General features: G+C 37.5%; 1 protein-coding gene across 1 annotated transcript in view; it reads right to left on the bottom strand.

Moving 5' to 3' along the window:
* The window catches only part of LOC120766789 (helix-loop-helix protein delilah), a 45,360-nt gene that overhangs the window by 1,580 nt on the left and 18,515 nt on the right, over positions 1–25,265 (bottom strand). The window contains exon 2 of the mRNA XM_040092486.1: positions 24–224. Within this exon, the coding sequence (XP_039948420.1) occupies positions 24–189 (166 nt within the window). The 5' untranslated portion in view covers positions 190–224. The remainder of the gene's footprint in view (positions 1–23; positions 225–25,265) is intronic.

The raw sequence follows: 25,265 nt of genomic DNA, 5'->3' as shown, positions 1-25,265 counted from the left end.
GTATTATTGAGTTTATAGCTTACCTCTGTGGTTTGAACGTTTCGGCATTTCGACCACACTCGCCAAACCAAGCCGCCGCTTTTGGCGCTCACGCAGCGCATATTTCTCCTTGCGGCTACCCGTTTTACTGCATTTACCATCGTCCACAGCGCGCTGGCTGCCGCCTAGTAATGGCGTATAATCGTGCATTATGGATTTGGCACTGATGAATTTGTCGAGGAGATCTGAAATGAAGCGTAAATGAAGCTATTGTAGACAGTGTAATTGGTAGTGCAAAATAGGAATTCGTTATGCATACGTTTGTTTTCAATTTTCTATCGTTTATTACATTTTTTTTATGAACTTGGCTCATTTTCATCGGAAATAATACTCAGCACTACAATATATCTTGAATTGTATCTTGTACATCACTCGATTGATCTTGTGGAAAGAAAACAATTTTGACTTAACCAAACTGAGTCTTAGAGTTTCGCTAACAGATAAAAACTACAGGCAGATAAGCTGGAATTAGTAGGAAGAAGACTGAGATGAGTTCTGTTTTTGGCTCATTGTCCGTTTCCTCTCAGCTCGACGTTATTTTTGCGAATAGTTACGATCCATAAAGCCAAAATATCTACCAAGATATGTTTAGAATTTTTAAAGAGGCGTTAAAAGTCTTAGTTTTCCTTTACGGTACAATTTTAGGTCAAAGGGCTGTCCAATGCCAAATGTAATGGCATCAATCCGACGGGAAATAACCAGAGATTTTCATATCGTAATAGATCTGTAAAGATCTTCGTACTTAAAATCGTCACACCCTCTTTTTTTAGTGTCTTATCTACTCATTGGGTACTTAACCGTAGAAAGTTTGGAGATCCTAACATTGTCCAAAAATTTATTACCAAATCTTTTATGTTCGGTTAATCATCGCCGGGAAAAGGAATGGGTAGTGAGATTGCCACGAGTGTCATCCGTTTAGTTCCCGTAACAGCATAGGCAATAAGGAAGGAACTTAAAACGATACACAATAAAATTTCCAAAAGTGCTGACTGATGGGTTGGGGTGAGAATAAATGTTTTAAGAACATGCAGCCCCGAAGAAATGCATGATTTTTACTCACATGGTCTCGAAAGGACTGCAGGTTAGTTTTTGGCCTAATGGCAGGTCCCAGTCTACTGGCCGAGTCGGATGGGCATAGGTAACGATGATAAATGCAGAAAATGCAGGGAAGTAGGCATGAGAAAGACGCTGCAACACGTTCTTTGCTTCTGTTCAACCTTATCTAGGATTCGTCTGAGATATCAAAGAGCTTCTTGGCTTAAGTGGCTTTGGTGTCTATATTAAGTGTCTAATTTAGATATCAAGTTGACGTTCTGCATGACGAATACTTCACCTGAAATTAAACCTACATCTGACATTACTGAAGATCAGTAGATCTAGAAAGATTTGCCAAGAGCATGCTCGAATGTTGAGAGTAGTTAATAAAAAGTGAATTAGCTGGATTAATGGTTTTGCCAAGATTTGAAAAGAACTTGAATAATGCGGGCATCGAATTAACTTTTGCATACCGTTCGGCCCCGAATTCCTAAAGGAAGAAGGTACAACTTCTAAGCTAAAAAAACCATAACGGTTCATAGAGCCAATAACAACATGTAATAACATTCTGCATTTCTTCAAATTCCTATTCTCTAGTCACTTTGTAATGCCTTCGCGACCTATTCCATTTCATACTCGGAACTACGCGTCAACTTCACTGTGTCATTATAGTTTCATTGCGCACGCGCACGAAACTAAGTCAAGGATGTTGTCAACGACGTCTTCGATAAAAGGAAATCTGAATTAGCAAACAATTTGAAGTGATTGTCGCTGTTGTTGGAGTTCGCTCACCTACAACAAAGCTTAAATAAGGAAAAATCCAATGAAAACACATTTTCGTCGATAACTGGCTTTGTTGTTGCTTTGTTTATTGCTTTTGTTGCTGACAACGGCATTTGCGCATTAAAAAATGTTTATTTATTTTATTGTATTAATTGTTTATAATATATACGAAATTGTTGTAACTAGCTGTTGGCGCTGGCGCTGGAGCTAGAGCTGGAGCCGGCGGTGTGTGTGTGGCAAGCAATCGTGAGAATCCATTGCTCGTGTACGTCAAACATGTATGCCATGAAACTTCCTATTAAGGAGTTGAAAACGACAAAATCGGCAAACGGCGGCGACAGCCAACCGCAAGCGCTATATTATAGCAATAGCAGATACGACGACGAAGAATATTTATATTTGTTACTCATTGCCAGTGTTGCCTAATCCAAGAGGCAATGTGTCGCCACCGCTCACTCATTCAAGCGCGTTGTTTTTACTTATGTGTGCGGCCCAAGCTAGGCTACGTAAACGCCCAGACTAACGATTTGCAACACTAATAATATGTGCGACTTTAGGCTTTAGCCGGTACTAAGATTAGTGAAAAATACAGTCGGCTATACAATTTCTATAACAAATGTAGAAATCCTTTCCTAAAGTGTCTTGTGGTCTTTTCAGACAAGCGTTCCTTACCGCATATTTACATTGAATTTGGATGTCTCTTAGTTTTAAGAGATCACAGTTTGTTCGCTCATTTCATACACATGTCTTTTACTTAGAGTTTCCTTAGTTGAGCAAACTTGAGATCGGTGCTAAAAACGGTCCCAGCTTAGAACATTGCCTAGATTTTTATTACTCAGTTTGCATATTACTCATTCCAATCCATTAATTGTTCGAAGAAATCATAATAGTCAACAGGTAAATGAGCCCTCGGATCAATCGTTTAGCATATCGGTCTTGAAAGCTCAATCTTGAAACCTAGAAATATCAGTGTGGGTTAGTATATGTATAAAAAGAGTTTTACCGTCTCTTTCTCTAAGAACTTATATGTTTTTCAGACGAAAGATCCGGTAGTTACTGTCCGATAGCAGTCCGTTACTATCCGGCTTACGTTATAGAGAATATTCGTGCAAATTTTAACATCGTACAGTCTTTAGCAATAGTCTCTACAGGGTAGACTTATCAACTTTAGGTTCTTTTTAGCTTCGAAGTATCAGAAGTAGATCAAATGCACACATCTCGAATCTCAGACCCAGACGAAAATTGCGAATGAGTCAAGGATTCTACATCATTTACTTCCTAAAATATTACCGCACGTTTATGTAGTAGATCCTGGATCTTCATCCAGTGGTATTGCCGGATATGTTTTTGTTATATGATTCAGTCCATGGTCCTAAGAGTTGCGAATGAGTCAAGGATCTATGTACATCATTTACTTCCTACAATGTTACCATACATCTAGATCTGGATCTTCTTCGAGAGGTACTACTGAATAGGTATATTACAGTGGTGAAATTCAAAGCTGCTTTCAATGCAATACTATTTAGAATCCCTCACAAAAGTACCTAGGGATCAAAACCTCTTTCTTTACAGTACCCATGAGCCTTAATGTGGAGCTTCTTAAATACATTTCATTTGTTTCTAGTGAGTCTTATCGGTAAAAAAGATATTTCTGCTCACCTAAATTTGGTATATTGAGCCAGTCTTTTGTTAATTTGCAATTTTTGTTCCCATTTGTTTTTCGACGGAGATAAATATTAGACTGATTGATTTTTTTACAAACCTATCTCAGGCTTAACCGACTAGGAAGCTATTTCTTTACTATATAGCTTACTTTGGCTGCGAAGTTAGACATCAGCAACACTAATGAACCCAGGGCTCTTCAGGGATTTTTATAAAAAGGACGGCAATGAAACTTCTGGAAAAACTCGCTTCCTCTTTGTACTAAACCTATGTATATGGTTAGAGCACAAGTGTCTTATATAGTTATTTATTTAGGAGAAGCCACTTTAATAATTTTTTCTAACCTCAATTTTGTTTGGATTGAGTTCCACGTCAAAATTTATAAGCTAAAATTTTACAAACTTTCCGAATATTTATTTCAGCAACTGTACAGATACTTATATACATCCATATTTATGCATGTTTCTGTTTGTAAAACGCGCGTACTACTGTTGCTGTGCTGGAATTTAAGAAGTTTTATCCATATTGGGCCACTACGATTTCAATGATTTCTTCAATTCAGCCCTGCTTCACTGACAACGCCATTCTAAATAGCTATATTATACAATTTTGTCATAAGTTTTCCATTTGTATGACTATTTGAGTGATTGATTTGATTGGCTTCGCCACATCCGATCGATATGGTTCGGCACAGCCGGGTGCAGACACCTCAACCCCCCGCCACGTAAAGGTGCGCATTATGTATTCAAAGCGATTGTCATAAATATTTAGCTCAACAGCACTGGTAGTAGGCCATTTCATCCGAAGCGTCGCTGAGCCAGTGAACCAAATAAAAAGCTTTGTAGACTGTTAGACAGTAGGCTAGACATTGGCAGTCCCAGATGTGCCCTAAGCGGAAGTGTGCCCTCACATTCAATGCGCTCCAATTGTTTTATGTGGCTTCTTTTAATTGTTTGAAAAAATGATTTTTTTTCCTCTCTAACGACAGTAAGCCAAGATTAACCAACGCCTACACTTACACCTACGCCTACGCCCGTCTGCTGGCCGCCTTCTGGTTAGTGGTTTTTAATTTCTGTTCGTCTCGCCGTTGATTGATATTGCCCAAATAATATATTTCAATTTGCTTATTTATGATTTTCCGAATTTGGGTTTCGGCTTTCATCCGTCGTAGATTAAGCAATACACTTTCTCATGTCGCATGAATTTATAACCAAGCGCAAGATGTTACCCAAAGGTACTCTAATATTATTTGTGTTGCCGTACTCGTAATAAAAAGTCTTTCTATGGAAATTTTGACGCAGCTTAAAAAAAATCTTGCAAGCTGTTCTCGAACACGAGACAGTCCCATATAAAGCTTTTCCTACACTTAGCATCTTATCAAAAACAGGCCGGATCAATTTTTCATCATACGTTTAGATGATTTTAGATTAAATTGGATCAATATACGATCAAAGAACTTGTTTGTAGTTCTACTGAAACCCGAAAACGTGATCAACAATGAACACGAAAAACCCCTGCTTTGTCTATACGACGGTCTGGACAGAAGCATGTTAAACACGAAGGAAAGAGCTACTTGGTTGCAAGAGTATAAAATTCATGTGTAAAGCAGTAGATCGGAAGTAAACAATATTCATTTTGGGACTCGATAGAAAACACTGTGGTAACAAGATCGGAATATTCCCAAGCCACTGTCTGGTGATGGCACACGCCTGCTGAATGGGGCTGATAAATCGAAAAGACTGCAGAAAATATTATGAGCAAGGCAACAGGGAAACAATAGACGATCACTTGTGTAATTGCTCGCATTAGTAAGGCTACGTTTTAAGCATCTGGGGGCCCACGGTATGTGTAACTAGAAGAGGTATTGATAGTGAGGGCACGGACCTCGTGACTGAACGGACCACGCTAAGGCCCAAAACTTGTGCATGTGTGACTTACTAGGCTAGCAGACTAAGAATCTCCATTCTGGCAGTTTGGCTGTCATTGCAGACCCGTAAGATCCTACCTCTCCTTACAAATTAAATATGTTACATTTCATGAGGAAGTGAACCCACCTTTTCCTCAATTATTACTTTAATTACTCTGGATCTTGAGTTCAGAGGTATAATATAAGTAGTCGTACCTAACCTTAAAATGGTAAACATTATATTGTATTATATAGATTGGCTCTTAGCTAAATTAGTAGTAGTAGTTAGTATAGAAAAAAGACGAAACTTTTTTTCCAAAACTCAAGCTGGGCCTCTCCGCTGAACAAAGTTAGCTCGAAAATGTTGGATCTGCTTGAAACTTTGCAAGAGCGCATAGAGCGAAGCCATGTCGCTTGGGAAGGTAAAGCGGTTTCAGTTCTTGCACAAGCTCTAATTTGTACGCTTTCAGTTTAAGATCTCGACGTAAAATGAGTCGTTCCATAAGCCAGTCCGAGTTGCTGCGAACGGCACAGTATCGACTCTCTGCGGTCTTCTTGTACACTCTCAGCCACGTCTGCTATATTTTCTTCACTGCGTGCTGGACGCGGTCTATTTGGTCGAATATTATCCAATAATGAATGCTGAGTCTCAAGATGTGTGATGGTTTAGCCCGTCGTGCGCTCAGTAGGCCGATTATGATAACCAAGGTTGAGCGAAGCGCGCAAAGGACATTCTCTACAGAACGAGATTTTTTGTAATGAAATTGAATGATTTGTAAACCTATGTAAAAAATAATATGACAGCTTGACACGACTCAAGGGTTATCTGTCAAAAAAAGGTTATTGAAAAAAGCTCACCCGCTATATGCAAACTAGTCCCTATCTTTTAAAGATATCGACCTGAAAGTTTTACATGTCTTTTTCTCCCCTAGAAGCTGGTAATTTTTTGAAACCACCGATATCGGAGAACTCGAGCATATAGCTATCATATAAGCTGAACGATTAAAATCGAGTTCTGGTATGAAAAACTTTTTTATTTAATGAGGTATCTTCACGAAATTTGGCATATATTATTATCCAAGAAAACGCTACAGTCTTCGAATAAATTCTTTGATCGGACCACTATAGCCAATATCCGCCATACAAATTGGCCAATCAAAATCAAGATAAAGAGTATACCTTTTAATGCAGTAAGAAATGCGTATGTAAAGGGTATTATAGTTTCATCATCATCAAATCATATTTTGCTTTAATTGGATATGTCCGATAACAATAGTTATAGAAAAAAATGACGAGTTTCGACTAAGTTGTTCAGAATTACAGAAATCTTAGAAAAACTTAAGTAGACTTAATACTAAAAGTTGGATGCCTCAGTCGATAATGAAAAAGCGTGTTTCCTTTTCTTTTTTTTTTTGACGACATGATGACAAACTATTGCTTGCCTTAAAAAACACTGTCGAGTCTCGCATAACTTATACGAATTCTGCTTAAGAGCATAAGCCGATTTAAGTTGCTTTAATTTCTTTCCGTTTCCAACTGCATTTAGCCGCACCCTACACGTTTCACATCTACCTCGTACTATGTACTTGTATTTCTTTGGCCACCCACTGCAGCATACACGTTTTTTGTCATTGTTTTACTGTTATACGCTTTTTTAATGACACAGAGAGAGCCTTAACATTTCACGCTTCATTAACATTATTGATCGCTCTTCGGGCAGCAAATTTCATTTTCCGATTTTTCCATTTTATTTCATTGGTTCTGCTTGGTTTTATGTATTTTTTGTTTTTATTTTAACATTTCGCCTCTTCTGCTGCATTTAGGGTTTGGTTAAACATCCGCTGGCGTTGAAATAATATAATTTTCGGCGGCCACATACTGGTGGTTGTGTATGTGTATGTGCGCGTATATTATTAATTTCTTTTGTATTTTGCCTTTTTCGATACCAATTAAAGTAAATTGAATTTAATCGCTGCCATTAATTGGACATACGCATGACAACAAATGTCACAAAACTACCGGAAAATCATAATAACATACAAGCATACTTGTGTTGCTACAAGCCATCTACATATGCATTTATGTATGTGTGTATGTGCATAAAATAATTAAATAATAAATTAAAAAAAAATAGCAGACCTTGCTCGCCTCTAACAAACAACCCACACCAATTTTGGCAATCAAAATCTTTCAAGAAAATTATTGCATTGTCTTCCTCTTCTTACTAGCATATTTATTATCATATACTTTTTGAATGCCTCTATCATACTTCCCACCGTTGCTCATATTGCCACAAACAAAAATCAATGGCAAAATTCCTCCCAATTCCAACGGCTCCCATCGCTTTGCGCGTCTGTTCGATTGCTCGCTGGTCCGTTGGCTGCTTGGCTTTTGCCGGTCTGTCCGCCAAATGGTGCTGCCATTGCGCATGCAAAATGCTGGGCAATCAAATTAATCAATTGGGTAAAATATGCTTTTAAATGATGTCAATATAAATTTTTATTAAATCCAATAAATAAATGTTCGTTCAATGAATGGCGATTGCGAGTGTCTTCTGTGGTGTCCTTAGGTGTGAATGGGCCAGCACACATACATACACATACATTGGCATAAAAAATGAATAAATAAAAACACATAAAGAAAAATTTAAATATTCATGAACATATATAAGTATGTGTGCGTAAACTTAAAGGGTGCTGTTTTAAGTGTATGAAATTTGTTTGAAATGAAACACGGAAGTATGAAAGAAATGTCGATAGTTTGGTTGTCTTAGTTAAACAATGTTATTTCACTCTGTGTTTGACATTAATCTCGACCATATGGTCAACATCTTCGCAACTGTGTCTTCGAAAGACCATTCCCTCGGTAAAATTTTGCACCACTTCGTCTACTTTAACGCGCCAATCATGCTCCGTATAGAGCTTTCAACTCTTCACTTCAAGCTCAGGTAAAGTGCATCAACCTTAACCTTGCCGTACTCCGATAAAACGTAGTCTTATATAGTCAAAACTCAAGAGCAAGGTGGCTAAATGATAAATTTTATTAATATTATTCAGTTAACAAAATTTCGTCCGTTCTATGGGTTGTGGTCCAAATATACTAGAATCATTCCAATCCGTTCAATTTTCGAAGTAATCAAAATTGATTATCAGGCAAATGAGCCTTCGTCGGTTCTTTACCATATCTGTCTTGAAAGCTTAATCTTGAAACAAAGCAACATTAATGTAGGTTAGTTTATGCATAAGAGGAATTTCACCGTCTCTTTCTCTAACAACTTATATGTTTTTCAGATGAAAGATACGGTAGTTACTGTCCTATAACAGTTCGCTACTATCCGGCTTACATTATAGAGAATATTCGTGCAAATTTTAAAATCTTTAAAGTCTTTAGCGATAGTCTCTACAGGGTACGCTTATCAACTTAAGGGGGTATTCTGGTCTAGAAGCATGAATTTCAGGTAATTTTTAAAGTGTCGTAAAAAAGGCAATTCATATTTATACTCTCGCAACAAAGTTGCTAAGGAGAGTATTATAGTTTTGTTCACATAACGGTTGTTTGTAAGTCCTAAAACTAAAAGAGTCAGATATAGGGTTATATATACCAAAGTGATCAGGGTGACGAGTAGAGTTGAAATCCGGATGTCTGTCTGTCCGTCCGTCCGTCTGTCCGTCCGTCTGTCCGTCCGTCTGTCCGTCCGTCCGTGCAAGCTGTAACTTGAGTAAAAATTGAGATATCATGATGAAACTTGGTACACGTATTCCTTGGCTCCATAAGAAGGTTAAGTTCGAAGATGGGCAAAATCGGCCCACTGCCACGCCCACAAAATGGCGGAAACCGAAAACCTATAAAGTGTCATAATTAAGCCATAAATAAAGATATTAAAGTAAAATTTGGCACAAAGGATCGCATTAGGGAGGGGCATATTTGGACGTAATTTTTTTGGAAAAGTGGGCGTGGCCTCGCCCCCTACTAAGTTTTTTGTACATATCTCGGAAACTACTATAGCTATGTCAACCAACCTCTACAGAGTCGTTTTCTTCAGGTATTTCCATATACAGTTCAAAAATGAAAGAAATCGGATAATAACCACGCCCACCTCCCATACAAAGGTTATGTTGAAAATCACTAAAAGTGCGTTAACGGACTAACAAAAAACGTCAGAAACACAAAATTTTACGGAAGAAATTGCAGAAGGAAGCTGCACCCAGGCGTTTTTTAAAAATTGAAAATGGGCGTGGCCTCGCCCACTTATGGACCAAAAACCATATCTCAGGAACTACTTGACCGATTTCAATGAAATTCGGTATATAATATTTTCTTAACACCCTGATGACATGTACAAAATATAGGTGAAATCGGTTCACAACCACGCCTTCTTCCAATATAACAATATTTTGAATTCCATCTGATGCCTTTTCTGTATAATACGAGTACATACATTAGGAACCAATGATGATAGCGGAATAAAACTTTACAAAAATACGGTATTTGAAAAATATGTAAATGACGTATAATGAAATCTCGATTATCACTTTATCATGCGAGAGTATAAAATGTTCGGTGACACCCGAACTTAGCCCTTCCTTACTTGTTTTACTATCCATTTTTTATTAGTTATTTGTTAATTTTAGAAGAAGACAGAAAAAAATTAAAAACTGAAAAAAATAAAAAAAAATTCAAAAATTATGAGCTGACGAAGTGGGGTTTCTCTAAAAATTTCCACTTGACCATACCCATGATTTCAATCCTCCTAGTTATTTGAAACCAAAAACCAAAAAAAAAAAGATTATTAATCTAGAATAATGTCGCAATGGCCGGAACTACGGAAAAGTGGGAAAAAATTGTTTTCACAAAAAAGCGACTGCCTGAAAAAAAAGTTTTTTTGGATCGCTTTTTCTGACTATTTCGAATTTGTTAAAAATAATAAACATAAAAATTTGGTGATGGGGCTAGTTCCAACCATAGACAAGCCTATAAAGAAGACTTTATAAAAATTTCAAGTAAATCGGTCCAGTAGAACCTAAGAAATCGTGGGTATCCTTCCGAAAAGGTCAGTTTTGAGAAAAACGCGTTTAAAGTTTGGCGTAAAGTCGTTTGTTCGATTAGTGCCGGCCGAACCAGTTTGGATGCCGGGTCAGAAAAATGCCTATATCTCCGAAAATAATTTGAATTTTGAAAAATCCTCTTGTATCCAAATTCCATATTCTTGAATAGTTAAACTTTGAAAATATAAAAAAAAAAATTCGATTTTTTTAAATTTCTAGACCAGAATACCCCCTAAGGTTCATTTTAGCTTCGAAGGTTCACAAGAAGATCAAATCCATACATCTGGAATCTCAGACCCAGACGAAAATTGCAAATGAGTCAAGGATTCAACATCATTTACTTCCTAAAATATTACCTTACGTTTATGTAGTAGGCTCAGGGGCTTCACCTAGAAGTATTACCGCATATTTTTTTGTTATATGATGTAAGTCATGAGCCCAAAAATTGCAAATTAGTCAAGGATTCTACATCATTTATTTCCTACAATGTTACCATACATGTAGATCCGCTGATCGCTTGCCTCTAGCGTCATGAGCTATAGAGTAAAAGGTGCGATTCTATCTTCTGTTTGAAAAAAAACCTTTATTGACTTCGGCATACAGACCACACAACACATTGACTGGTTCTAAGTGCTTGAAAGCTTATTGAGTCCAATTGTAAAGAGAAGTAGTTGATCTGGAAAAAAATTTCTATGCATCTTAACCATGCCACCAGTGTTGGCCAGCACATTGTAATTTAATTACAGTTTATTCATTAAGATAAACCTCAAACAGACATGTGTGCTCTTACAGTTAGCGTGACAGCAATTCCTGTAGAAAAATTTTATTTCTCTAAAAGCACACCCTATAAATAGTTGATTGATATTTAAATCAGTTGTAGACATTGAGACTCCAGCATAAATTTGCGTGATAAATTTATGTGAAAAGAAATTAACACATCATATTAACGAGTATGTTGAGTATTATATAGAATATAGTATAAATGGTCTACCATTAAGAACGTGATTTTAAAATTAAATGAAAACCCGAAATTAGATCAAAATGGTTTCCGTTTTTGTTTTTTTTTTTTTGCTATGAGAATTGAACAAAATGTCGATCAAATGGCCACCACGGCTCCGTTTGACTATCATCGCCCATCCGGTGCAGCATTTCGGCTATAGTGCGTTGAATGTTGTCTCCGAGGTCCCCGAATGTTGCTGGTTGATTGGTCTATACCTTTGACTTTGAAGCGTTATATCGCATGATCTTAACGGCCAATTGACAAGTCGCTAAACTTTACACGCAATGTGTCCATGTTCTGCGCATCGTCCTACTAGCTATAGAGATCGTTCGCGTCAATTTCATTAAATTCCGGTGGAAAATAGTCGGCCAACACCGTGTTAAAACGCTCGCTATTGATGGTAACGACATTTCCTGCCTAATTGCGAAAGAAATTTTTGGGGATGCAATTGCGTTTTCTGAATCACAAGAGGGTTTGATTCACCCCAATAGCGACATCTTTGTTTGGTTGACAAAGCCAATAAGCCAGAAATGGGCTTTATCTGAGAAGATGATTTTTCGACCATTTCCAAGATCAATGCAAATAGTCTTCTCTGACCTATAACAACCTCATTTTAGATGGCTTTAGTTCCAACTTCATCATGTCTAATTTTGAATTTCACGAATTTTTAAATATAAAAAACGTTGACAAATTCCTGTCGACTGATCTATTTTCTCTCGAGCTCTCCAAGCACTATTTCATTTATATAGGCGTCGTTTAAAAATAAATACAGCTCAGCAGTCTTGATCCCTGCAAAACTCGTACGGTTATGCAGAATGACGGAGAAAGACCTCTCTGAATCATCCGGTACTATACGAGGCATTAGATAGGATGATTTCCTCTCGTGCGCTTTCTTCTATATAATGTTGGAAAAAGTGAAACGGGTCGCTAATCTGAATTGATGTTATCGACTCTAATAAAACAATCTTACTACAGTACACAGGTGAGATTGACATGAAAGGCCTTTAATAACGCTATCCTTTCCATCCAAGAAGAAGAAACGAAAGAAGTTTCTTTTGTGGTATGCGAGGGCAAGTCAAAGAACGTGGATGCCACGCACGAAAAGTCCCTACCTCTTCGGAACTACAACTGCTGGTTGCATAAATTTGAAAAAGTGAAAGACTTCTTTTATCTCGGAACCAGTATAAATACAATATAACAATCTAAGACTAGATATTAGGCGCAGACATGGTCTTTGAAGACGATCAGATATGGATCAGTACCGAAGAAGATGGAATAACGAACTGTGTGATCTCGACTGTGACTTGTATAGAGTTAAGTGAATAAATTTCTAACCAATGCGCTGGTTAGGCCGTACCACATGGAATGAAAGACGATGTAGACTAGGGATGTACAAAGGATAGAGGCAATTGGCGAAGTATTGTGTTGTCGGCCCCCATTGTGCAGATTGACTACCTTCAGAGCGTATGACTCCCACTACTCTAAAAAAAAAACATATAAACTAAGCTATCGGTATTTCCGTTATAAATAGCGCCATTACATCACTCAAGCTATAAAAGTATTAAAATTTCTCTGCCTGAAGATCCGCACACAGGCGCCTATATTTTTTTATTAGGGTGGTTCTTAAAAAATCCTATAAACACTTTTTTCAGTGCGATATTCCAAAGCTATGCCATGAGTGAGGAATGTATCACATAAACATACTTTATTTTTTTAAGGTCCTTAAAAGTTAAATAATATAAACTAATATTTTTTCAGTGTCATCTGAAGTTATGGCATGATTGAGGTTTGTATTAGACATGCATCTTTTTTGTATTAGGGTGGTTTTTAAATGTTTTTGGAAATTAAAATTTTGGAAACTAGTGTATGTGTACATGTCGGTGTTCACATTTGTGTATTAGGGTGGCGTACAATAATTCGAAAAAATATTTTTTAGTGGCGTCTACTAAAGATACGCCACGACTGGCGAATATACCATAAATACATAATTTATTTTTATATTAGGGTGGTTCTTAATTTTTTTTTTTTAATATTTCATTATCATCATCAAAAGCTATAGTCAGATTGAGGGATATATTGGATATAATTTTTTGTATTAGGGTGGTTCTAAAAAATAAAAATAAAAACTATTTAATCGCCATTTTCTCCAGCGATGTCACTTGAAACGCTGTTAAGAAATACAATTGTATTTGTATTAAAGATTTTGGCATATCGCATATTATTTTAGGATCGACTTCGTCTATAAATACTGAAAACATTAAAACTGGTCTCTGTTATCATAACCATTTAGATGTATAATTTATAAAGTATGTATCAAAAATTTAGAACTTATTTCCGTTATCATAACCAAATTTTTGTCTCCCTAATGCGCATTTTTGTGTTCTTTCAAGCTTTGCTCCAAGCAAGCACATCAAACCAGTAGTAACTTCTATACTAAAACATTCGCCGGCGCATTTCAAGGCATCCACCTACATAGACTGCTTCATGTTGCAACTGAGCTTCATGCTGCAACTAAGCGTGTGTCCCTTTATATATTTACTATGGAAATCCTATATACATACATATGTACATACATATGTGCTTCTATATACTCGTATAAGTAATTTTGTAGAAGAGCAGCAGATAAGTACGAAAAAGTTATTTGAAATTTAATATTGTGAAAAAGTGACGTTGAAAATGCTGAAAACGTCAAGACACTGCTTTACAGCGCAATTTTTCAGCTACTCGAAAGTATCATTTACACACTTCAAGGCCACTTGAACTTCCACTGTGCCACCACACATTTGCACATTCACTTTTATGGCACTACTCTTTTCTTACCTCTCTCTCTCTCTCTTTCCGCCGCACAAATGACATATTTCGATGATTGCTGTGACTATCATTGGCATAAAAATGATATTTAACAATTACAACAATAGCAAAAAATCAAATCCCAAAAATTACAAATGTCATACAAATTGTCGCGTTACGCCGACATATTGACGTGACGGTCAGTCCTCAAACTTAACTAACTATGTCACCGCTTAACAAGTACAAATACACCAAAAATCGTTTCGTTCCTTTTTCACAAATACTCTTAACTCGCAGTCGTTAGTCGATATGTGTGCTCGTGTTGGCCGTTCCGAGTGTGAACGCTTCACATCTCCGCCAAGTATGAGAAATTGTCAGCATTGAACAGTTCGAAGAACTTTCCAAATTCGGACATCACACGGTGCCCATAAATGGCGCAACACCGCAAATGTACTTACGTGTGACTTTAATAGAAAAAGAGTACGCGCGCACACTACTTGTAATGGATTAGTAATGATCGGCGTCGAGTTTTACGTTTGGTACTTGTGTCTGATTTTCGTGTTTCAATGATTTCCGATTGTAAAAGCAAAAGCCAAGAATAATTAAAGAGATATTCAATTAAAATAACATAAGCCGAGTTGTTGTAAAATGTCATTAGCTACATTAGTCGGTGCGCTTTTTGTCAAATTCAATTAATTAAAGATTGGCACAAAGCGAGTTAGAATGCTGGTGGAGGCAATAGTGAAGTATATATAACTATAACCTTATATATGTATATTTCAAGATAGAGACTAGCAAAGTTGAGAGGTGGCGCTGAACTATTCTACTATTTAGTCTATACCTACTTCTATATGCCTCTAGTGGCCGACTTCGGTATAATCTGAACGGCCAATAATCGGACCATGCGTCAAAGTCGGGTCGAAAACGTCGTTAAAGTTTATATAAGGTCAAAAGAAACCTGAAACAATCGATTCTCTTAGATGCTTACGAACCCAGGTCCTCGTTTTTTTTTTTGGTTATAATGTACATCCTTACCAAATAATAGTCTCCATATGGAAGCTCACAACTAACCACAGTTTATAACGAATACCGTAAATAAAGTAAAGCGTACAGCTGGATAACGGTGGTTTTAAAATGGGTCTCGGAAAGACCTAGGTGCGTCGTCAGTAAGCCACTCTGCTAAGCTTCCTATATAGCAACGAATCTAGGATGAAGCAAAATACAAAATCGAAAGTAGTAAGGCATCCCAAACAACCGTCGCAATAACAGTCCAGTCTACGAAATGGGTCAGAACTTTAACCGGTCAAAAACAACTTAGAATCATTCCTCAAAATTTGGTATATATTTTTTAAATATATTCGACATTTCCTATTTTATACTAAGTATCAAACTCGTCAATCACTTAAGAAATCTTTAATTATCTAACAAGCCAAGCCTTACGCCACAAACAAAACCATCGATTTTCGGAAAAGGCAAGAAAAAAAACAGCTGGTACGATGAGGAGTACCGCGATGCAGTGCAGAGGAAACAGACTGCCTACTACGAAAGCCGTGAGTTGAAAAGGAATGCGAGACGCATTTGCAGACAAAAAAGTGAGAGGCCGAAATGCGTGAGTACGAAAAGCTTCACAACAAGCTGACCGACAGGGGTAACGCTGGAATATTTTACGAAAAGATGTGGCGACTAACAGAAGGTTCCAAGACCGGAACATACTCTTGTAGAACCCCCAAAGGTGATCTAGTGACTGATGCCCAAAGCATACTAAAATTATGGAGGGAACACTTCTCCATCCTCTTGAAGGGCAGTGAAAGCAAAACACCAGGAGATTGTGAACCCAATTTCCTAATCGAAGACGATGGAGCAGACGTTCCATTGCCCGACCAAGAAGCAGTTGGAATAGCAATTACCCGTCTGCGGAGCCACAAAGCGGCGGGGGTCGATACATACATATGTATATTGCCGGCCGAGCTATTCAAATACGGCGGCGAAAAACTGATAAGTAATCGGACGAAAGCATGTCGGACGCTTGAAATTTAAGTGTGCCCTGCTCAGTTCACAAAAAGGGAGACCCCAATTTAGTTCAAAAGATAAACGAGTGTTTGAAATTAAGTTTTTAGGTAAGGTCTGAGGTATTTTGGTGGCCTTAATAAAACCTACAGCAAAAAATACTAGCTAAGAAGGGTTGCCACCTAATAATAAAAATTGAAGTGTGTACATTTGATGAGATATCGAAAGGTTCGTTGGAAGACTTAAGGTTAAAAATGTTTTAGAGGGTTGCCACTTGTTAAAAAATTTTAATTGAATATATTTGATGAGATAAGGATAACGAAGAGAGTCGTTGGAAGTCTTATACTTGAAAATATTTTTGAGAATATATTTGAGAGCTGCCACTTGTTTAAAAATTTTAATTGCGTAAATTTGATGAGATGTCGTTGGAAGACTGATGGTTGAAAATATATTTGAGGGTTGCCACTTGTTTAAAAATTTTAAGTGAGTAAATTTGATGAGATGAGTCTTCAGAAAATTTACAATTGAAAATATTTTTGAGAATATATTTGAGGGTTGCCATTTTTTTTAATTTTAATTGAGTCAATTTGATGAGAAGACGAAAAAGTCTTCGGAAGGCTTATAGTTAAAAATATTTTTGATAATAAATTTGAGGGTTGCCACTTGTTAAAAATTTTAAGTGAGTAAATTTGTTGAGATAAAGGTAACGTAAAAATCTCTTGAAGACCTATTGTTGAACATAGTTTTGAGAATATATTTGAGGGTTGCCACTTGTTTCAAATTTGAATTGCGTATATTTGATGAGATGAAGAAAAAGTTGTCGGAAGACTTGCAGTAAATATGTACTACATATTTATTATGATAATTTCTTGCTCCAAATTCATCTATGTGCACCTTATATGTAATAATAAGTTATATATGCAGACAAGCTTGGAACAAATGTGCGGATTTACTGTGCTTACAGTGCTGCCATTGACGCAAATGATTTTCGAAATCTCAGTGGAAATTGCAAACTATTTACATACATATTATTCATATTAGAAATTTGCTAATATTTTCTGAAGCGTTAGGTTAAGTAACATTGTACCGGCATTTACAAGCTGAAATGTAATACAAATACCAAGTCAAGTGACCACAACATTCTGCGCCGGCAGTGAATGAGTGAAATTCAACATTCTTCATAACGAATAACTTAAAAGTCGGCTTATTTGACATACATACACACATTGAGGAAGCTACCAGTTGTAAATATTAACCCCGTAGAGATTTTCCGTAGCACAAGGGTGTAGCTGACGAATTTTGAACTGAGTATAAGACACTGAGTACCATATATACTTTCCAGTATTTTTATACAAATGAGTTATACATTTGAGGTTCAATCGTAAATATCCGGAATTTTCAATACGCGTAGCAATTTACGATTAAATTCTTTAATTGACTTAAAACGGTTTCCCCGGAGCATCGTTTGAGTTTGCTGAATAGTCACATGGAGCTAAATCAGGCGAATGCGGTGGTTGCTGAACGAAATCGGTTGAAAATTTGGCGAGAAGCTCACGAAGAATTAATGCAGTTGTGCATTATCGTAGTGCAAAAACCAAGATTTGTCGGCCCATAATTGGGGCTTTTTTACGAATAGCAACGCGCAAATGACGCATAACACTCAAATAGTATGCCTTGCTGACAGTTTGACTGGTCGAAAGGAAGTCGGAGTACGGCACACCTCAATAATCGAAGAAAACTGTCAACTTAATCATGATATTTGACCTGGTTTGACGTGGTGTTTTCGGCATCGGCTCACCTTTGCCGCGGTATTCGGATGATCGAATGTCTGCTTCCGGGTCGCAGGCATAGATCTAAGACTCGCCGCCAGTGATAGTACCTTTCATGGCATCCTGATAGTCGTAAAGCATTTTTTCACAGACATTAACTAGACGATTTTTTTCGTAAAAATTTAGTGATTTTGGAACCAATCGCGCTAGAACTTTTCTTAGGCACAAAATATCTTTCAAAATGGTTTCCATTGATCCTTCCGATATTCCAACGATTCCGGTACAATTTCTGACGGCTAATCGTCGATTCTCTAGCACAAATTATAAGGTCTTACTAGTATAATTAATAAAAAAGTATAATTTTTTGAACTCCTAGTTCTTTAATTTTTTTCCTACTAGGCTTTAAATCCCAGACTAACTGCCAAACTAACTCTCATATACCTATAAATATACTTAACAACTCTTCATGCATGCAGAATATTTCCGTTGAGTTGCTGCCAAAGCAATTCCTGGTGCAAATGTGTTGCAAAATTAGATTGCATCGACAAACAATTCAATTAATTTCCTCAACATTGGCCGGCAATGTAATTTAGACTATTTTACGCCTCACTGCACTCATTATGTGTAATTATTATATAATTATGAACTAAAATTGGAAAATTAATTCAATTGCATTTATTTGTATTTTATAAAGCTAGATAAACTTTTGGCTAAACTTTTAGAGGGCTGTGACAAGACTTTCTCCAAAAGATTATTTTTAGTATTCCTCTATTCATAAAGTTTGATTCCGAAGCTCCTACTATGCATGCCTCGAGCTGATGACGATGCAGGGTATATTATTAATCAGATAACTTGATATTATTTGTGTTCTAAAACAGAAATATAGTAAGTGTTTTTAGCAAATATCAGAGAGTGAGCTTTATGTAAGTCGTCTTAACAAGCACACTACAAACTCTCGAATGGCAACGGGGCAGAGAAAAAATAGTGTAGAAATAGCGGTTGAGAGAGAGAGAGATTGTTTAACTGAGTATTGTGTTTCATATAAATTAAGAAGTTAATCTTGGAGCAGATTCATTTAAATCAGGAAAAAATGCTAAGTTTATTCAGCGCACTAAATATCGCTTGCAGAGAAGTCAACCCGGTTAAGAATATACGCTATGATCGGTTATTATTGAGTGGTAGCGATTCCCATTCTCAGTAACGTGCCGGTCTTGATCATCACGGAAGAAGTACGGTCGAATGACGCCGCTAGTCCATAAACCGCACCAAACCGTAATTTTTTCGGGATACAATGGTGACTCTTGAAGTACGTGTGGATTGCTGCCTGACCAATAACGCATATTTTGCTTATTGACAAAGCCATTCAGCCAGAAATGAACGTCAAGGCTGAAGATGATTTTTCGATGAAAATCCGGATAATTTTCAGGTTGTTGCCCAGCCCAATTCACGAACATACGACGATTCTGGTGGTCAAGTGGCTTCAGTTTGTGCGTCAATTTGATTTTGTAAGGATGTATTCCAAGATCTTTACGCAAAATTCGCCACAACGACGTCACAGAGATGCCCAACGCTGGAGAACAACGTGTGGGAACTGGGTTAGGTCTTTCTCAATTAATGCGCTAGCAGCGAATACAAATACATATGCTCGACACTATGGGCACTTCTTTGTTTCACTGGCACGGAAACATTTTGTACTGTGCCTGTGGTTTAAAATTTTTCTACTAGACGCTCAATGACAGGACGATTATGACGACCATAAATTGAACCTAGCGCTCTTAAAGTTGGGGCCACGGACTCCGAATTTCGGTGGTAAATTTTAATAATTTCGACTCGTTGTTGGTTCGTATATTTTTCCATGATGAAATGGCAAACCTTACTGAAGAGGAATGTCAAAAGAGCCCGAAAAATATAACGTCGTTTGCTGTCCCTATCGGTCTACTTTTGCAGCGTCGCCATTGAAAAACCCGTTATAAAGTACAAACTCGGATGCGGTGCGGATCTTTGGATTTGTCTTCGGACTTAATTTTAGTACGAACAAAACTGAATGCTAGTTCCGCTTTTCTTCTTTCACTATCTGCAATGAAACTCTAGTAAACTTTAGTAAATTCAAGGTCGCTTGGTCATCTGTGAATACAAATATGTTTCTTGTTGTAAGTACCAACTTTGTCAGAACAATATGTCTTTCTCTAATTGCTGTGATCGTCCCTTGGAAGACATGCCAGTGATATGGTAGTCAGAAAGCGATGCTGATCTCTAAATTTGCTGAAAAATACCATCAACCACTCTATTATCCAGTTTGTTCCGTATAATCTCTGCGTCTTCGTTCACCTCATAGTGGGCTGGGATAGTGTTCCTCCCAGGAAAGCAAGTTAATATTGAAGACCGAATTAAGTATAATTTCTAAAGGATTGCGCAAAAGGGAACTTGCCAAGTATATTTGTATGTCCCTTATTACAGATGGTTGCCATCAGTCTGAGACCGTCTTCGCTGCCAGTTGCATATAGAATAAATAATGGGTTGTCAAAAAAGTCTTGCGATATTTTTATTGATTTTTTTTTTTTTATTGAAATTGAAATGAATTTTTGATGACCCATGCCCACGTCTTGACCGATGCTGCAGCTGCTACTATGCCGGTCTCTTTCGACCAATTCAGCGATTTTATCGCAGTTTCGACGACGAACGTTGAAACCATCGTTGTGCGGTGGAAATGGAAACTGTTTCGGGTCCATAAACTGCACAAATTTTATTGGCGGCTTGAGATGCATTTTTGCTTTTATCGTAGTAGTACTGTGCCGTATTTTCTCTGTACCTTGCTCCATGTTTGCGACGCTATAACTCACGAACGACTTAAAAGAAACGACAATCAATCAAATCAGCGCGTGAAATGAGCTTTCCAAAAAGGTATAGCATGACCCGATGCGACGAATAAAACTAGAACTACGCGCTTTCAGCGCCAACCAGCGAAAATACCGCAATACTTTTTTGACAACCTATTATGATCGTTAATAATACTACTACAATTCTAATCAAAAAAGTCCTTCCAAAACTGACAAGTTGTTATGAGATCGACGCAAATTTGTAAAAGTGTATAGCTCCAGTAGCAGATAGCTTTCCTGGATGCTTAAAAAACTGAAGGACAATCTGATTTAACATTAGTCTCAGCAAAACCGGTTCAGTCGAGAAGGAAAACTTATTGTTGCATAACTTTCGTGTTAAACTCCACATTGGATTCACTGCTAAACTCCTTCCTAAGTAATTTTCGGATTTTCAGATCCCGAACTCGTTTGCCCGAGGCTTACACAGTTATCCAACAAAATTTCGTTAATTCAATAAAATGTACTGGCACCTTTTTAGTAAGATCTCTAAATCCTTTTCGTGACATGTCTCCTTGTTGACGAACCGTTTGTAGGTTGTTGCATACAGGTACATGCATCGACACAGATTTACAATTGATCCCAGTTAAATCTGGCATTTTCTAACTTGACCCATTGCGCCACAGAGTCCGGCACCACCGTTTGTGTTGCAGACTCGTCTCTCGTCTTTTGTGAATTGCCATTTGCTGTGCTGCAACGTGTTGAGTTGAGTGGAAACGTGCTCAATTGAGTGGGTTCATTTTGGGTTAAATTGCAAAACATTGGTTGCACGAAGGCATGACATGAAGCAGCACGTCGCCGGCTTGTTTATGTCGGTATGAGTATGCTTAATGTGATTTAGACGTACAATGGCCAACAGTTTGACGTATGCGCATTCATACATATGTATCTATATATCTATTGAGTTCGTAAGATGTATTGTGTATTCGAGTGGCGAACAGTGTTGCGGCAACAATGGCTTCGGCTTATTGGAATTGCATGTGCTACGGAGCATTATCCTGCTATTGCCTATTATTTTCAGAAGTTCTGCAGTGCTTTTGTGCAAATTTGGGCTCTCGTCTTAATCGGCACGCATACGAATTGTGAGTTGAGCAATTTAGGCGGCTCTCTCTTGGCCGTGAGATGGCAGGCGTTCTCAACCACTCCCGCTGCCTCTCTCTCCTCTATCTCTGCTTCTCGTTATCTGCACTAATAGTTGGTTTTTGTGTGGCATACAACATTGCAGGTGATTTAATGCATTCTAATGCACGGTTCTGCACTGCCGCACTCCCCGCATCTCTGGTGGCTACAGCTTGCAGCCTGGCTACTCCCAGAAATGCCTTTAGTATTTATACTGAAATAACAAACTAACACTTAGATTTCAGTATTCAATTGAGCGCATTGAATGACAGCGCCACACACACACACAAACACTCACACACGCATAAGCATTTTGAACATCCTTCAACGCCCACTTATCAAATATACCACCGCCCGCACATACAATGCTCATTCATGTTGTTTTTGCATGCGCGCCATTGTCTACGAGTTGTTGCCGCCTGACGTGGCTCAAGCACTAAGCAAATTGAAATCGAAGGAAGCCGGCCTGGCAGTCAAGTTAGCTGGGCAGGAAGGAAGGAAGGAAGTCAGGAAGGATATGAGTGGCAGGCGGCGATGCAATCGCTTCGAGTACAATGCATACAAACACACACACATACATATATATACGTACAACGTCTTTACAACTTAACGCTGCTGAACGGGAGCGGGGCGTGTTTGCGGTGCGTGCGCGCGCTTCCACGACGACAAGGTCTTAGCCGCCATTGCTTTGCTTTGGTTTACCCAAAATACTCAAATTGTAATAGCTGCAAGACTTAAGTAAATTTGTAATGGTGTCGTGGGCTTGTAAGCATTCGCACGCATTTCGCACATACAGTGTGTCTTTTGTGCGTACTTTTCTCTAGTTTGTTTGCGCTTTTTCCCGTCATTACTTGTGACGGTTAGCATTTTAGAATGAGGGAGATCGTGGGTATTTTTTATCTTGGTTGATGTCTAAGTGGCCTTGCTTGAGTGCAATTTTTTAATGAAGCAATCGGCTTCCCGTCCCTAGAGGTCTTGATTTGGGACTGTATCGGCAACATGCCACTGAAATGAGAAGCACAAAAGCCCTTACAACTTCTCCCTAACACTTTCAGGGTTACTCTGTACAGGATTTACCACTATGTTTGTAATATCCAAAAGGAAACCCTGTAAGTAAGTATACTCTAAAGGAAACTCTGTAAAGTAGATATATATAGGATTCAGTGTGACGAACCGAGTTAATTTAGCCCTGTGCTTCTATCTGTCCTAGAACTAGTCACTCAGCTTTTGATAGATCCTTTTCTTTATTTTCTTTATTAGTAGATAATTATTCAAAGCAACGGCATAATCTCCAAAGAAATCGTCCTGATTGTATGGCTATAGCAGATAGATGAGTTTGATCTGTCAGTTGTATATAGCTACCTTATTCTGATGAAGATACCTTGACAAATAAAAAAGTTTCCATGCAAGGACTTGAGTTTGATCTGTCAGTTGTATGATAGCTTTTTTATTTGTCAAGGTATCTTCATCAGAATAAGGCATACATAAGGCTATACTTTCCGAAAATGTTGTTGGGATCGGTCTATAGCTACTGTCTAAATTGACCGATTAAAAACCGAATAATAAACTTTTTATACTCTTTTATGTTAGAAAAAGATTTATTAACATTCGAAAGAACATTCCTTGGCATTTATTCTTTGAAGATTATCTCTCTCATGTTGGCCGCGGTTACGTCTCTGATGGTCAATTCGTTGAGACCAATTTATTTTCGATGACTCATTCGAACATTTCAACTGGTTGGGATTGTCCGCATAGACTTTAGACTTTACATATTCCCATAGAAAATAGTCTAACGATGTGATATCACACAATCCAATCAACTGGCCCAAAACATGAAATTATCTACTCATCAATAAATCCATGGATTGAAGCGATGTACGGGAAGTAGCGCCGTCTTGTTGAAACCATCAAAATGCCACGGTTACGTTCTCATCGGCACCAATTTTGAAGAAATATGGACTGTTGTTTTTTCTGGATGCAATGGCAGCACTTGAATTCCTTCAGCTTGATCTTCGTTCCAAATGTGGCAATTTGGTTTGTTTACATACCCGCTTAGCCAGAAATGGGCCTCATCGCTGAACAAAATTTGGCTCGAAAACGTCGGATCTTCTTGGAACTTTTCAAGAGCCTATAGAACGAAACCATGTCGCTTGGGATTGTCGAGTGGCTTCAGTTGTTGCACAAGTTGCGTTTTCAATTTAAGATCTCGAAGTAAAATGCGCCGAGTCGTTCCATACGCCAGTTCGAGTTGCTGCGAACGGCACCGAATCGACTCACCACGGTGTTCTTGTACTCTCTCAGCTACGGCTGCTAAATTTTCTTTACTGCGTGCTGGACGTGGTCTATTCGGTCGAATATTATTCAACAATAAATGCAGGGTGGTTGCGAATAGTACACTCAGTAGGCCGATTATGTTGACCATAACAAAAACGAGACCTGCTATGTGGCAACTCTATAAAAAGTTTTGGGTTCTTAAGTTGTCATAACGTCACCTTATCTAACGCCTTTCATTTTGCCATGCATTTTTTTAATTTTAAAATTTTTTCAAAAGTGGCAACCCTGTTAGAATTAGTTTTATTTTTAGCAGTAGACAACTTTATAATTACAAAGAGAACACAAATTTTCGCTCTGACATTCTTTTTGTTATTTCTTCATTGGTTCAGCCGATGTGATAGTTTTTAAATTTTAAATTAAAAAATCAAATTAGTTGGCAATCCTGGTCAGAAATATTTACTCGCAAATAGTATATTGTTCATAAATCTTATAAATTTATGCTTTGTTTCTTATGGCATAAATTATTTTGGTTTAATTCTTCTTCGGCACGCTTTTTTTCTGACATATGGCAACTCTAGCAAAAACATTTAACTAAATTGTTGAGTTTTCGAGTGCCACTAACGCTTTTTAGTATAAGTTTTATATATATTTTATAATGCTACATCTCTAAAAAATTAATTAAATTTTTTTAAATGTGGCAACCCTATTTGGGTATATTTTCTGGATATATAATTTTATAGGTGCTAATTTTGTCAGAATAATTTTTTTGTAATTCAAAATATTTTGGTTTATTTTCTTCGTCGGCATTCTTTTTTTCTGACCTGTGGCAACTCTAGCAAAAATATTTTATCTAAATCACTGCAGTTAATTTTTCGAGTGCTACTTAAGTTTTTGGTATAACAAATATAGAAATATGCTACAAAATACTAATTAAATTTTATGAAATATGGCAACCCCATTTAA

The sequence above is a fragment of the Bactrocera tryoni genome, chromosome 1 (assembly GCF_016617805.1).
Source record: "Bactrocera tryoni isolate S06 chromosome 1, CSIRO_BtryS06_freeze2, whole genome shotgun sequence".
Taxonomy (NCBI): Eukaryota; Metazoa; Arthropoda; class Insecta; order Diptera; family Tephritidae; genus Bactrocera; species Bactrocera tryoni.
Note: the sequence above shows the minus strand (reverse complement) of the source record. Positions and strands in the feature narration are given on the sequence as shown.